The sequence below is a fragment of the Sebastes fasciatus genome, chromosome 17 (assembly GCF_043250625.1).
Source record: "Sebastes fasciatus isolate fSebFas1 chromosome 17, fSebFas1.pri, whole genome shotgun sequence".
Lineage (NCBI taxonomy): Eukaryota > Metazoa > Chordata > Actinopteri > Perciformes > Sebastidae > Sebastes > Sebastes fasciatus.
In genome coordinates, this window is record NC_133811.1 from 4,255,407 (window position 1) to 4,271,778 (window position 16,372).

The 16,372-nt window shown below is 38.7% G+C and overlaps 1 protein-coding gene across 1 annotated transcript; it reads left to right on the forward strand.

Moving 5' to 3' along the window:
* Window positions 1-1,287: 1,287 nt before the first annotated feature.
* LOC141754948 (uncharacterized) lies at window positions 1,288-7,128 on the forward strand. Its single transcript, XM_074614418.1, has 3 exons — window positions 1,288-3,032; window positions 6,341-6,588; window positions 6,677-7,128. The coding sequence occupies exons 1-3, from the start codon at window positions 2,561-2,563 to the stop codon at window positions 6,809-6,811; spliced, it is 855 nt and encodes a 284-aa protein (XP_074470519.1). The 5' UTR covers window positions 1,288-2,560; the 3' UTR covers window positions 6,812-7,128.
* The last annotated feature ends 9,244 nt before the right edge of the window (window positions 7,129-16,372 follow it).

The following is a 16,372-nucleotide window of genomic DNA, read 5'->3' on the forward strand; positions in this document are numbered from 1 at the left end:
GCAAAATCTCCAGTATGCCAGAAATACCCGGATGACGTACTGATTTGGAAAAATTCTCCAGTATGCATCGGACCAGTCTATCTCGCCTACTGTATCCCACAATGCAAAGCGCCGGAACAGCACAGGCTACGGGTATAAAAACAGCAGCCGGAAGCTGCTCTTTTTTTACGTTTTCTGTAGCCATTTCAACACTAAATTCACTTCTGAACGTTTTTGAGGCGAGAAATCTACTGTGTAGATTATTAATATCGGCAGTTTTACGAAGTTAGATGGCGAATCGAACATTTGTTCCACCGTTGTCGGAGTTTAGAAGCTCCACAGAATACCGTGACAGCCAGCGAGCGCCTGCCCGGGTCGCTGCCAGCAAGCCGGGTAGTCACGCTCAGAGACCGCTATGAGCTGCTGGAGCTCTCTAGAGACCGGTCTGTAGACGAGAGGCTTTGATTTCCTTGTTGACGGATAGTTTGTTTAAATATCACAACACAGATGTCCATTATAAATTAACAGGAACCTGTGTTTATTTGCCTTTTTTCGAGTTAAAAAGCTCCACAATCACCCGCGGGCGTAGCTCGCTGGAGAGCCGGCCAGTGACGCTCACAGAGCGGCTGTAGAGCAGCAGAGTGGCGAGGGAAGATGAGAGGAGAGGAAGAGGAGAGGGAAGATGAGAGGAGAGGAAGAGGAGAGGGAAGAGGAGAGGAGAGGAAGAGGAGAGGGAAAGAGCAGCTTCTGACGGGGCAGAGAGGTTCCTGATGAGACAACATGACACTTTTTTAACATTTCTCTAATATCTGGAGGGAGATCAGTCCTTTTGCTGTAACTGAAAAAGCAGTTTGAGTAAAGTAAATGTTGTGGATGAATGTTTTATATTTCCCGTCTCTCCTCGTTGATGATCCTGTTTGTCGGACTTCTTTATGAGCTGTCAGAATAAATAGTTTAAACCTGCAGTATCTTATAAAGTAAACAAGCACAACATAAACAACAAAATCAAAGTTGTATTTTTTGATAATATTGTAATAGTGGTACAAGTTAGTTTTTTTGTCCTGTGCTTTAAGAGCTGGTTTGAAGGCTTAAGCCTCGTCTAGCATACTGCTAAATACATCACTTTAACTGTCACATACTGCATACTACTGAGGAACGCAGTATACAGTATGTACTGTATACTGCATACTGCGCTCCTCAGTAGTATGCAGTATGCGGTTTCGAAAACAGCCATAGTATAGTTTTTATCGAAAAGGTCATGGTATAGTATGAAGAAAAGAAAAAAAAAAGTCATGGTATAGTTTGTCGAAAAAACTGAAAAAAGTCAAATATAGTATGTCGAAAAAAAGTGATAGTATAGTATTTTGAAGAAATAAGAAAAGTCCTAGTATAGTATGGCGAAAAAAAGTCAGTAATCTGAAAAAATTAAAGTCATTGTATAGTATGTTGCAAAAATAAAAAAGTCATAGTATTGTTTGTCGAAAAAATTAAAAAAGTAATATTATAGTATGTCGAATTTTTTTTAAAGAGTCATAGAATAGTATGTCGAAAAAAGTCATAGTATAGTATGTCGCAAAAATAAAAAAGTCATAGTATAGTATATCGAAAAAAAAGTCATAGCATTGTATGTCGAAGCGCACTCGGAGAGCGCAGACCTCCGCCAAGGCAGGTTTCATGTACTGTCCCAAGAATACCATCAAAAAAAGTCGTAGGATAGTAGGTTATAATAGCATAAAATGTCATGGTATATACGCCATAAAAAAAATATGAAAAAAGTCATACAACAGTATGTCATAAAAAAATGCCTTAAAAAGTGACAGTAGGCTATAGTAATAATAGTCATAAAAATGTCATAAAAAAAGTTATAATATAGCATGTTATAAAATGTCATAAACAGTCATAATATAGTATTTCATAATAAATTACTTAAAAAGTCAGTATTGTGTCATAAAAAAGGCATAGCATAGCATGTCATAAAAACGTCATCAATAAATGCCACGAAAAGTTATAATACAATATATATATATATACAATATGCCAAAATGCTTGGTGCACACATACTCCCACAGTGTCCCCATTCTCCCAGCTGATGTCTCACTTTTCGGCAGCTAGCTGAAAACTTAGTTCTGGTTCTCTAAATACATCCATGGTTCTTGACCCTGTTGGTAGTGCATCCTATTATATTTGATATCAATTTTATACAGCCTATCCTCCCATCCCACAGCAGCATCTCTCTGCTGTTAGCAGATGGTGTGGGCCCATGGATGTATTAGTGAAGGCCAGGTGTCTTGGCAAAGCCTGGGGTCAGACCAATCGGCTCTGAGTGGTCTCCTATTGGTCTCTTATTGGTCACTCATTGGTCTCTGATTGGTCTCTGTGGGTATCTGGGCCATTAAAGTCATGTTCCCACGCATGGACGCATGAAAATGATACATTTTATACAAAGTTCCCCCTGGGTCATAATGAGTAGTAATAGTAGTAGTGACAAGTCCCAACAGGTGTGAGAGGAGGGGGCTTCTGTGTTAAAAAGTCATCAGGCGGTTCAAACCTGATTCAAACCTGATCATTTAGTTATCAAACAATGTCCTTGTCCAAAGAACCGTCCTTGGTGGCCGAGCGGCCCCGCCAGCAGCCCAAATGCACCCGGTGCAGCCATCACGGCATCCTCGTCCCGCTGAAGGGCCACATCAGGTACTGTCCCTTCCTCCACTGTGACTGCTGGAAGTGCTTTCTGATCTCAGAGCGGACGAGGACCACGAGCCTCCAGAGGAGTCTGAAGAAAGACAGAAATAAAGAGCAGAGAACGACTGTCCACACCGGGGACAGCGGGGACAAACCCCCGGCTGAGGGTACATGTAGCGTGTTGTTGGCCGCGGATGGAGACGCTCGTCGTGATGCGGCCCTGGAGCGACCCGCCACTACCACCACCTGGAGCCCTCACGACCTGCGGAGGAGACCTGCGGCGGGAGGAGACACTGAGGCCGGCCTGGACAGCGGGAAGATGCTGCCCTTCACTTCCAGAGAGGAAGGACCAGCTAACGTTACACGTTACAGTAAGTTATTTGATCAGTTAACGTTATTTATAATGTGTTTAAAGTGTAGATTGAAACAACTCCACATTAGCTATAACGTTACACTGAGAACGTTTATACAGATAAATATAGATCTTGGGTTACAATAAGCAGAGCTGTTATGATATAGATCAACTTTCTAAAATAACAACAAAACAATGAATTATGATCCACTTTTAGAGCATCACAAACAAGTGAAGACAAAACTGGCTGACAAAAGTTATTAAGAGAAGTTCACAAGTTACATCCAGAGAATCAGCAGTCCATGGATCAGATGGAGAGCCTGGCAGGGAATGAGTGAGTGCTACTGGGCCATAAAAAGTCATAATATAGTATGTCATAAAAAAAAATGGAAAAGTCATAGTAGCCTCTAATATGCCATCAAATTGTCAAAAGATGTCATGAAAAAGTCATAATATAGTATGCCATAAAAATGTCACAGTATGTATGTCATAGTATAGTATGTCATAAAAAATATCATAAAACAGTCCTAGTATATTATCTCATAAAAGTGATAGTACAGTATGCCACAAAAATGTCATAAAAAAAACGTCATACATAGTAAAAAGTCATTTAAAAATTTAAATTTAAAAAAGTCAATATTGGTTGCCATAAATGTCATAAAAAAAGTCATAGTATAGTGTGTCAGTAAAGAAAAATAAGAAGTCGGTATTGTATGCCATTAAAATGTCAAAAAAATACCGTCAAAAAGTCAGAGTATATTATGTCATGGAAAAGTCACAGTATAGAATGTCATAAAAATGCCACAATATATAGTATATAGTCATAAAAAGTCATAGTATAGTATGTCATCATAGTAGGTTATAATATGCCATTAAAAAAGTCATACTAAAACTATAACCTTACAATTTGGGATTTTCTATCTAACGCTAAATAAACAGTTTTGTAATTTATAAACTTTATAGAGACCATGTTCTTTCATTATATAGCACAAGATGGGTTTTATTGAAATTTATTTAAAAGAAAACACTAACGGCCAAGTGTTCATTAATGGTAAATGGACTTGTATTTATATAGTTTATATATTATATTATAGCTTTCTAGTCTTCCGACAACTCAAAGCGCTTTACACTACATGTCACATTCACCCATTCACACACTGATGTATGAACTGATCTATAAACCATGCAAGGTGACAACTTTGCCCATCAGGATCTAATCTAAATACTCATTCACACACCGAATTTGGGGTCAAGTATCTTACTCAAGTCACATCGACATGTGACCCGGAGCAGCCAGGGATCGAACCACGACCTTCCTATTGGTGGACGACCTGCTCTACCCTCTGAGCCACATCATGCCATCAACACCTGCAGCTCACTTTCAATATTTTAACGGAAATACTGTACGTTTTATTTTTACTCTGAAAGGACTTAAAATGATTAGACTTTGGACTCCCTGACTCCATTTGTATTTAATAAAAATAATGACCTATAAATCACATGGAGATACTATTATTCTTGAGACTTCATAGTAATACTAATTCATATTTACATAGCACAGGTCATGCAAATGGAAAACAGATTCAATTAATTATTATCATCATTAAGATAATAGAATAGTAAATTATGTTTAAAAAATATATGTAATCTAATTAAAATAATACTGGATGTTTAGAGCTGAAACAATTCAAGACAAATAATCGATTAGATTATCAAACCAAAAATGAATCAGCAGCTATGATAAATCAAATAGTTTCAGTCATTTTTCAAACAAAAGAAGCCAAACATTCTGTGGTTACCACTTCTGACATGTGAGGATGTGCTGCTGCTTTTCTTGCTCATATTATACAGTGGTCGAATGTAACTAATTACAAAGTACAGTACTTGTACGTGAGTATTTCCATTATAAAACATATATATGTCTACTCTCCACTACATTTGTCTGACAGCATTAGTCACAGGTTACTTTTCAGATTTCATTTTTTCATACCCTTCCTGTCCAGTGAAAACCATGTATCTCAATTTGGTGATTTTTAAATAGACAATTTACAAAGCCTCTTTGGATCAGCTGAAAATGCATCGTCACAAAGCTGGAAACAGGCTGTTTTTATGACTTTTTAGAGATACGTGGTTCTCATAGGACAGCGACGCTACAAACATATGATGATCTTATAGAATATGATGCATTACTGTAGATTAGACTACCCAACAGTATATAAAGAGTTAAAAACAGCACAACCATAAACATCAACAGCAGTAAAATCCAACATGCACATGAATGCAGCAGGAATATTAATACAGAAACATCAGAAATAATAGTAAAACACTGACAGGGAACATTTTACTGCATAATGACTACTTTCACTTTTCATACCTACATGTAGTCTACTTTACAAGTACTTTTTGCTGATAATACTTGCACACTTTTACTTGTGGTGGAGTATTTTCCCCTGTGTGTTATTGCTACTTTTACTTAAAGGTCCCATATCGTGCTCATTTTCAGGTTCATACTTGTATTTTAGGTTTCTACTAGAACATGTTTACATACTTTAATGTTTAAAAAACACTTTATTTTCCTCATGCCGTCTGCTTGAATATACCTGTATTTACCCTCTGTCTGAAACGCTCCGTTTTAGTACATTTCAATGGAATTGCAACAGAATTGCGTTGCTAGGCAACAGATTGGGTGCATGTTTACTTCCTGTTAGCTGTTGTCATTCACATACACAGCAACAGGAAATAAACTGGGACCCATTTAGAATGTTTACGTTTAAAACTTTGAAATAGTCTAAATATTGTAGATTTGTGACATCACAAATGGACAGAAATCCTGACGGCTTGTTTCAAACGCACAATTTCTGAATACGGGCTGTGTGTATTTCTCTGTGGATTCAGCGTTTCGATACTTTCACAGTATTTATATAGAACTTAAACCTGCTTTATAAGCCATGAAAATGTCACTTTTTACAATATGGGACCTTTAAGTAAAGGATGTAAATACTTCTTCCACCACATAGAGTATGATAGTTTAGATGGGTTTTGGACTATATGATCGACAAAACAAACAATTTGAAGATGTCACCATGAGCTCTGAGACATTTTGATGGTATTTTCTTTCACTTTTTTTCATTTCATATACAAAACAATCAATTAATAGATTAAAGTCATTGGTTGCAGCCCTAGTAATGTTATCATGTTTATATTCTTGCCAGTTTAGACTGAATTTTGGTATGTTGTTGGATATGGAGAAACCTCCTCCCTCACCCTGAAACACCAGTCTAAAATGAAAGGAAAATGTATCTCATAATGTCTTACCTTTCCTTTCAGACGCCCCTCACTCTGGTGAATTTGTCCAGGCTCCACCTCTGCCCGTTATTCACTTCCCATTTAGGATGTCAGCTCATCACCCCAGCGGTTACGTGCCGTATCCGAACCTCCTGCTCAACGTGCCGTGGTTCCCGCCCGTGCCTGTTGGGCTTTACAACGACGTCCTCCGTGGACCCCTGATGTTCCCCCACTTCCAGCCGGGTGCTGCGCATCATCACCCACCTCCACCTGAGCCTGGACCTCCTGCTGTAAGCGGCTGTTCCTCTTTGCTGTAGAGTGAAAATAAACTGCTATTATGACCTAATAAAAATGCATGCATTTGTTTCAACACGTCAGGATTGCAGACGGGTCTTCTTCACCCTTCAACCACCCCCGTTCCCACAGTCCTTCCAGGAGGAGCTGATGTCCAGGCAGCTCCCACAGCCTCCTCGGTTCAAACACACGGAGCGAGACATTGAAGAGCTGGATTAAAGCACCATGAGCCAGATAACAGAGGAACTAGACTATAAGAACTGAGCTACTTCCTTTAGGTTTTGTTGCAGTTTGTCGGCAAACCTGCTTATTTTCTCCTGTTTTGTATTAAAACACACATGGATTGACAACAGTTCTGTTCAAATTGCTGGCATTTCTGCACACTTTTGGTTGTAATATATTGATATGATAACGGCGTGGCATTGTTGATAAAAGAAGCCAGCTGAAGATTAGAATTATTTTGTATTTCTAGTTTTATAATTTGTAATATGCTTGTTTACTAAGAAAAATAAAAGTTGGTTGGATTTATCTTTTAATATCCATCTTTTTTTGGCTGGACCACAGGCCAACACTACGAACACAAAGGTCTATTTCTTCTTCTTTTTTTATTTTTAATAAACCTTTCATTGACAAATAGCAAAGTGAAAATAGAACAAATACAAACACAGATGATGCCAGGGCATCAGAGCACTGACAGAAAACATACAGCAATTAATAATAATTTTATACAGGGTAAAAAGATTTATGGTTTTGATAGACTTTCTATTTTTAGAATATACGATTGAAGCCGTGTATTGTTTGATAATAATAATATATATAATATAATAATATAATATTGATTTGCTTTGGTAGAAGGGTAGGAAAAGAAGCCAAACAATAAATTTTCATAGGATAGGGAAAATTCAGAATCAATATACTGTAGGCCTATTGGGAAATCAAAGTGCAAATGTGTTGTCAAAAAATATAAAAGTGGGGACAAGACCGAAATAGGTGACATAAATCTTTTGGAACAAGTTGACAAAATGAGCAGTCCACAACAATATCCTTTTTATATCTTTGTAGGAATGCCTTTGAGGGATTAAAGCAATGAAGTCACTTCCTTAACCTTATTTAAAAATCAGATATTTAGAAGGTAGGCACCAGATTTTCTTGCAGTCCAGGTCTGATGTGAGCTTATTTTAGTAGGAAACAGCATTTGGAACCAGACTGTTTCTTTTTGAAATAAAGCACGTACAGTATATCACAGTTATTATTGTTCTTTTTAGAGGAGACAGATCCAACACCAGTAACAACAGGTTCCAGTGGTAAGAAAGTCAGTTCAGTCACTGACTGAGTGATGACGTCACACGATTGGTCGGCACAGTGTTGGAGTTTCCTCATTGGCTGATCCTCAAAATGAAAAAGAGGGAACAGTCCTTTATGCAAATGAGCCCGTCCAGCGTGATGCGTCCGGCTCACGAGACTTGGACCGAGCTGTGAAATTAGGCGATAGTTCTAAATTAAACTACATTTAACAGTGGCATAGTCTATTTCTGGATTAAAATGTTTCCAGAAGTAGATTTAGGTGGATTGTTTAGACGGAATAACAGAAAGTTTACGAGCAGGCCGCCATGTTGTTTCCTGTTTGAGACAGTGAGCAGAAAACCAGGAACCAATCAGGAGCATCCCTGAACGGCCGGTTGAGTGGAGCAGCCTGGGCTGCGGTACCGAACGGAGTGAAATGACCCGGAAGTACTTCAGATACAGCCATGATAAGAGCTATTCGAATTCTCTAAATGCTAAGGAAAGGAGCTGCAATGCATCCTTTATTATCTCCTTTAGTAGAGGATACACTGGACCATGGTTGCGTTCGAATAGTCCTTTTTGCTTAGGAAGGTTCCTAACTGAGTGAAATGACCCGGAAGAACCTCAGTAGCAGCCATGACAAGAGCTGTTCGAATTCACCAAAAGTTAAGGAAAGGAGCTTCAATGCTTCCTTTATTATCTCCTTTAGCAGAGGATACACTGGACCATCCTTTACCAAAGGAAAGGAGAGAATGACATCCCATAATTCCTTGCGGCCGCAGCATTTAAAGCGACGCACCATTCGGCCGTTCATAATAACAAACGATATGCTTATCCTGCATATTATTTTCATACGCTCATATAGTAATTGGGATTCATGTTTAATATGAGTGGACAGTGACAACCATTTCGTTTCACTTCCACTATTTGGAACGTGTAACAAGTAAAAAATAAAACAAGAACAACAAATAAAATGAACAGTAAACAATAAATTAACAAATAATCATAAATAAATATTACATGTCCCAAAAGAAGTTGGAAGAAGTATATGGTCCTACACCTTCTCCATAACTCCAACAATTAACTCAATATTTATCATATATTCCTTTGTTTATTTCAGTTCCAACCTTGGTAATGAAGTGATATTTTTCACTGGTTGTCCTTGTTAGGTCAGATGATCTTTATTATATGTTGATAGAGTGTTCCAGCAGCAGGAAGACCTGTGGTATCTCTCTTTCACACACCGCGGACCCGCGTCACTAACATCCGTCGCCGTTGCATCATAATGACGGAGCTTATAGTGAAAGAGCAGTCGGATTCTCTGAACACCACGGTTGTCTTTTCCTAAATCCATCTGAATTCTCCTTCTCACCTTTCCTTGACCTCATGACGTTTTCCATCGAGGTCAAGGAAAAGTGGTTAGGAAACGACGTTAGGACGTAATGTTTTGACTTTTCGAACGCAACCCTGGTCCTCACCAGACCTGGTGGACATGTACCACTGGATTTAACATTATAGACATGACCTCTCTACCTGTCAGGTTCACAAATGGACAGAAATCCTAACAGCTTGTTTCAAAACACACAATTTCTGAATACGGGCTGTGTGTATCTCTCCGTATATTGAGCGTTTTGATAGTTTAACAGTATTTATATAGCACTTAAACCTGCTTTATAATGTTAAAGACCTGAAAATCTCACTTTTTACAATATGGGAACTTTAATATCTATATCTCCTATATTTTATTATCCAGCACTATATCACTTTCTGCACTATATTCACATTTTTAATAGTCCCATATCTCAGTTGTGGAAAAATATCTATAATTTATACAGATTAGGCCTTTAATCTCCTGCAGTTTCCTAATAATGGTTAGCTCTGTCATGTTCTTAATTTCTCCACTATGATGATGAAGTGTCATCTCATTTCATCATTATACAGAACTGTGTGTTTTGTCTTTACAGCCGACCACCAGGAGGCGCTGCAGCTCGCCCCTGCATGACTTCAATGCACATCTACACTGATGAGGAGACTTTCCTATATGGTGCTAGTGCATGGAAAATGGGGGACATTTCTTAGAACTCCAGGGACACACATACACGTGTGTGGTTCTCAAGGCAACCAATGAGGCTAAAGGGATGACAGCAGAGTGTAAAAAGAGGATGAGATCTTTCTTTAGGCAGGAGGAGGGAAGTGTGTGATTGCAGAGTCTCAGCTACAATCAATAATTAACTGACTTTAATGAGTTTATTAGTGACTTTTATTTAGATTTTGTGCGTCCAAATTTGTAATTAAAACTTGTTTGTTTTCCCTAAATTGATTTGATGATTCTAATGAACTTGTGAAGTGAATGTAATGGAGTTACAGCCTGTTAGTGAAAGGTCAATCTTAAATTGAACTAACTAGGCAAATTGGAAGAAAGGTATGTGCATGTGTGTTTGAGTGCATGTGTGTGTGAGTGCATGTGTGTGTGAGTGCATGTGTGTGTGAGCGCATGTGTGTGGAGGTCAGCCATCTGGTTCCCATTGAGACTCGAGGTGGAACATTTAACTCACCTTTCACCCAATTCTCCTGGTGGACAAACTTTCATGGTACCATGAATCCTCCACATGTACAGTATCTGTAGTGTGATACTAATCTTTACTCACACTGACTCTGTACTTTTCTCTCATTACTTCACACGCACTTCTCTTTTGGTGGATTTCTTCTTTCCTTTCTGTCTCGTGCACATACACAGAGTCTGAATTCATCCTCCGGCAGACTTGTACATGTGTGAATATTAAATTGTGGGGAAATTATTATTTATTTATTTATTTAATCAAAACATGAAATCTGAAGGTGGAATTCTCTCATGGTCTTAGACAAGAAGTTTTCTACACCTTTCCTTGAAAAGCTTGCAAACTTTTGTATAAATAGTGCCATATCTCACGTAGATGCATTTTTTTTGTCTTTTTAATATCCTGTGAATTTCTCATTCCACTTTTTTAAAGTAAGTTTAAGTATCAGACATGATGGGTGGGGGGGGGGTGGGGGGGGGTATACACAGCAACATTATTGCATGGGTTTACAACTGAGATGCCACCACAGTAATGGCTACTTCTCAATTAGCCTATAAAGATGTGATTAAAGCCTTAATATTCAATGGAATTTCTGATTGATGTGAGAGTTAACATGAGCAGTGATATGAACGATGTCTGAACAAAGAAAATGAAGGTCTAACTTTAAAGGTGCTAAACGCAAAATTGAGAGCATATCTATTGCCTCTCAATGGCTCTCAACATGGCGACAGCAACGGTGCTGACAGAGTTAAAGCTGAAGTAGGCAAGATTGGAGCAAATATGATTTTATTTTCATAAAACAGTTGCTATATCCAGATAGTAGTACATGAAACAGATAACCTGAAAAAAATCATGTGCCTCTGTGTCCTCCGGTGCTCCTAACGGCATCTGCAAGATTTCACAGACCGGAGGAAAACAAGCAGGAAGAGCTTATCTGAGGTCTGATGTCCATCTGCTGTCTATGAGAGCCGGCTGTCAATCACTCACAAACTCCGACTAAACGGTCAAACTAGGCAGCGCTGATCAAATATGAATTAATATTATGTTACATTAATGTCTATTTCTCTCCTCAGATGTTTTCAGAATCATCTTGTAGTGCACGGTTTAGCTGTAAAATTAGAAAGTTTGTGACGCCGCCGCCATTGTGAAATCTGTTGAAGGAACGCCAAGTTCCGGTCACATGACCGGAGCACAGCCAATAAGAACGCTCTCTCAATGAAATGACCTGTGATTGGTCAAAGTCTCCCGTCACGGGAGAGATTTTCTAAAGCCTGAAAACAGAGCCATGAGGAGGAGCAGAAGTCTAGTTTCCTCTCAGAACACTTGAATTACAATATGCTGAAAAGTTAAAATGGATTTTTTGCCCAATGATGTCAAAAACATACTGCCTACTGCCACTTTAATAATGTTTACCTATAGGGGGAGCCGGAGGGTGTGTGCTACGCTTCCGCAATGACGCCATGGGTCGGGGTGGCGTTATAAGCTGTAGCCATCATATGAGTGTAGTGCAGAGCGGCGGCCGTGAGCTAGCCAGTGGAGCACGCTCACATGCACAAACACGCACACGTGGCTGGCCCGGCTATGTAAACAAAGCACAGAGAAACTCGTATTACAACACACAGACAGTGACCTCATTCTCCTCTATATCTTTACAGCAAATAGTTTTTTGCTGTTATAATAATGCTCTGCATGTTGTATAGAGAACCTTCAAGCAACACAATGACACAAAAGGCATCATAAAATCAGTTTATAGATGTTTATAATGTCTTGTCCGGCGATTTGTGTGAATTTACCTTGAAACAAATCAGCTGAAAAATGTATCTGCATGTTGATTTCAAAGCCTGTTGTCTGGGACTCCCCCAGTCTGACTGTAAACTTCAGCAGCCGGGTTACATGGCCTGGCACCACCTGGTGCCGCTCGGCACAGTGTGGCTCAGAGCGGGCCTGCGTAGCACGCTTTGGCTCGGACCATCAGCACCAGCTTGGGCAGATGGTCTGCGGCGTGACGAGGGGGAGCCGGTGACGCAAACATCACCGAACAGCTGAAACAACCCACCAGATACAGGTGGTGAGACGATCCACTCCCACATACACACACACACACACACAGGGATGGTGTGTGTTACGTAACTGAGGTTGAGGGGCTTCTCTGTCTGTCCAGGGAGCCTACAATTCATAGCAGTAGTCATGGAAACACACACATTAGGACATGCATCCATGCCGACACACATGTAACTGCACATGGACATGAGTTATACAAACACACACACACACACACACACACACACACACACACACACACACTCACTCTTTGTGATCTGATGTCTCAAGAGAAAAGCTGTCAGAAGGGTCTGAGTGCCTCCCAATGGTCTGCTGCTGCACTTTCTGTGTAAAAGATTTAATTTATTATACAATATCTCACACATGCAGAGAGAAGAGGGAAATTATTAAAGTGAGGAACTATATATAATGTGAATAAATTGTGACAGATACTTAATACACAGAGTGCACTTTAATAGACTGAGCTACGTTTTTAATTCTGCACACCACCAACAGCTCTACTCTGCACCTTTATAGACTGGTCTTACTGTATTCTCCAACCATGTACGGCTTTATTCTGCATTTTAGTCTTTAGTCATTTTTTAGTCTACCTCAGTTGTTATCCCACATTATATTCCATATTTGATATTTCTTAAAGGTCCCATATCATGCACATTTCCAGGTTCATACTTGTATTTTGTGTTTCTACTAGAACATGTTTACATGCTGTAATGTTCAAAAAACACTTTATTTTCCTCATACTGTCTGCCTGAATATACCTGTATTTACTCTGTCTGAAACACTCAGTTTTAGCGCATTTCAACGGAATTGCAAAGGAATTTTGTTGCTAGGCAACAGTTTGGGTCCATGTTTACTTCCTGTCAGCTGATGTAATTTACATACACTGCAACAGGAAATAAACTGGGACACATTTAGAATGTTTACGTTTAAAACCGAGTAATGGTCTAAATATTGCATATTTGTGACATCACAAATGGACGGAAATCTAAACGGCTTGTTTCAAATCCACAATTTCTGAATACGAGCTGTGTGTATTTCTCTGTATATTGAGTGTTTTGATAGTTTAACAGTATTTATAAAGCACTTAAACCTGCTTTATGATGTAAAAGACCTGAAAATCTCACTTTTTACAATATGGGACCTTTAATATCTATATCTCCTATATTTTATTATCCAGCACTATATCACTTTCTGCACTATATTCACATTTCTAATAGTCCTGTATCTCAGTTGTTACCCTGCACTATATTCATTTTTAACAATTTCTTCATCTCCTGTTATTTTTATATGTTATATTTTTTTATACTCTGTATTACTTACTTGTGTCTTTTTACTAATATGCGTACTACTTGTGCCTTTTTTTTTACTAATATGTTTTGCACTATGGAACTGTGATGCTGGAAACTTGAATTTCCCTCGGGATCAATAAAGGTACTATCTATCTATCTATCTATCTATCTAAGATCAAACAGTAAAGGCTCCAGTGTTAACATTATTTACATTTCAGGGTGTAGAAAAACATTGATGTAGAGTTTGTGTTTTTACCTGTTTTCTGGTTTCTGAAGGATTTTAGATTCACCACCCTGCACCATAATCACAGCTGTCTGGACCCAGAAACTCCAGTTTTTGGAAACAGTGTGCAACCTGGATGGAGCAAAGGAGTGACAAGCAGGCGGCGACCACGTCGACTGTCTGTGATAGGCTGAGATGCCAATCAAGGCTCTATATTTTGCTTATTATCAACAAATTCCATGAAAAGACCAAAACCATCACACAGCAAGACACCAGAAAAGCTCTGTCGGTGAGTAAGGATAAGCCTTTATTGGTGTTTAGAGGGAAAAAAGCCAGACCACATAATGCCGTCATCCCTGTGTGGACAGCACACAATACTGGTGAGGAAGCTCTGTGTAGTGCTGCGCTCATGGGACTTGTAGTTCATAACAGTCAGTCACAATATGGAGAAGTTAGCTGAGAATCCACAAAATTGAAGGAGAACTAACAAAGCTGTGTACATTATTATCATCATTATTTTGTTGTCATTATTACCCGCAATGCTGTTTCATCGTACAGCAGAAAACTGTCACTGCCACCACGAGAAGAGTCGCCCGGAAAAAGTTTTAACACGCTCAACAACACAGTTACATAGAAAAATAGCACTGTCAAAAAGTTTCTGAAACATCTGCGAAGAAATCCAAAAATCCCAGATATAAAAAAAAAAAAACACAAAACAAATGGCTTTCTTCTTCCATCGACGGACGGATGTGTAAGAAGCTCTGAGACTTTTCTTCCAGGGATTTCAATTCAAACGTTTGTGTCTGTGGATCAGTTTTAAACATATTCCCAAAAAGAAAAGACCACGAAGAAAGGAAAAATGTATATAGAGGATAGAACTACAGCTCCCATAATACACCTGGGGTTTAGTTAAGTCGGTTAGTTAGTTAAGATGGTGCCGACCAGCCACCATCCACCAACAGGCTCGTGGGAAATCAAGTGAAAGTTGTTCTCGGTGAATCGAAAAGGGGATTTAGGTGAGAATCAAATCACAGCTTCTCCTGAAGAAAACAAGCTGTTGCAGGAAACAACTGACAAGAAATTTATATCAACAACAGCAATTATAATGTGAGCAACTGTGGCTGTATAACAAGAACTTTAGTTTCTTTTTTAAATATGGGAAGGTGTAGTCGCAATCTCTAAATAAAGACACAACAGCTTTAAATGAACCGTTCACTAAACCCCTCCCCCAAAACAGCGACCGTCCAATCATAGCATAGCGACCGTAACTTTGCTCTGGATTTCACAGCGTACTGAAGAGGTGTTCATGGCGTTGTAGTGAGAGTGATACTCAACATTTTAAGAGTTTGAGGGTCACTTTTCAATTTTCATTTGCTCAATTTTTCCATAAAACCGAAAACACAAAAGCAAAAAGTAGGGCTGTCAAAGTTAACGCGTTAACGCCACTAATTTCTTTAATGCATTAACATAACTTGTGAATTTTAGGCTGTAGCTGGCTCAGTTTTAAAGCTAAAGTGAAGACACTTGCATCATATGAAACTAGAAAACCAAAAGAATCCATTGGTATTCAATCAATTGATTGGTATTAATTGATTTCCAATATAAATATATACATACATTTGCATAAAGCCAGCATATTTACCAACTCCCATGTTGATAAGAGTATTAAATACTTAGATACAAATCTATACCTTTAAAGTACATTTTGAACAAATAAAAAATGTGCGATTAATCACGATTAACTGTGGACAAACAATCATGTAATTAATTGTGATTAAATATTTGAATCGATTGACAGCCCTTGCAAAAACATTAGCAGGCATGGTTTACTAAAGAAGTAACATCAGAGTTTAAGATAACACTGAAAACATTAAAAAGTCAGTCGCAGACTGTTGTCCCTGGATAACATTAGCTTAATTAGCTAGCTAGCCACAGCTAGGCCTAATAAAATCTGCCAGCGACCGTTATTATTTTACTTCTTTTTACTTCTGGCATCAATTCAAAAATCATAAAGTGGTGTTCATTTGTGAGGATTATCTTGCTGAACAAAACGTGCAAGTATAACAATCCAAAATCCAATGGAACAATCCCATTGGCTTCTGCAACTGTTGCCATGGTGACATGAAGTTCTAGAAGGGAAGGCTTGATGGGCATAGCAACGGTAACTAAGGGGGGCGGGGTTTAGCCAATGGTCAGAGGAGAAAGTTCTCTGTCCCTTTTGCTAGTTAGTTAGTAATAAACTGGGGCACAACAAAATCACAACGATGAAACCTGACAGATCTCAAATACTTTGCAACAATAAAAATTAAATATAATTCCCCCCACCCAAAAAAAAGAAAAAAAATTCGGTAATCCAATCAAAGAC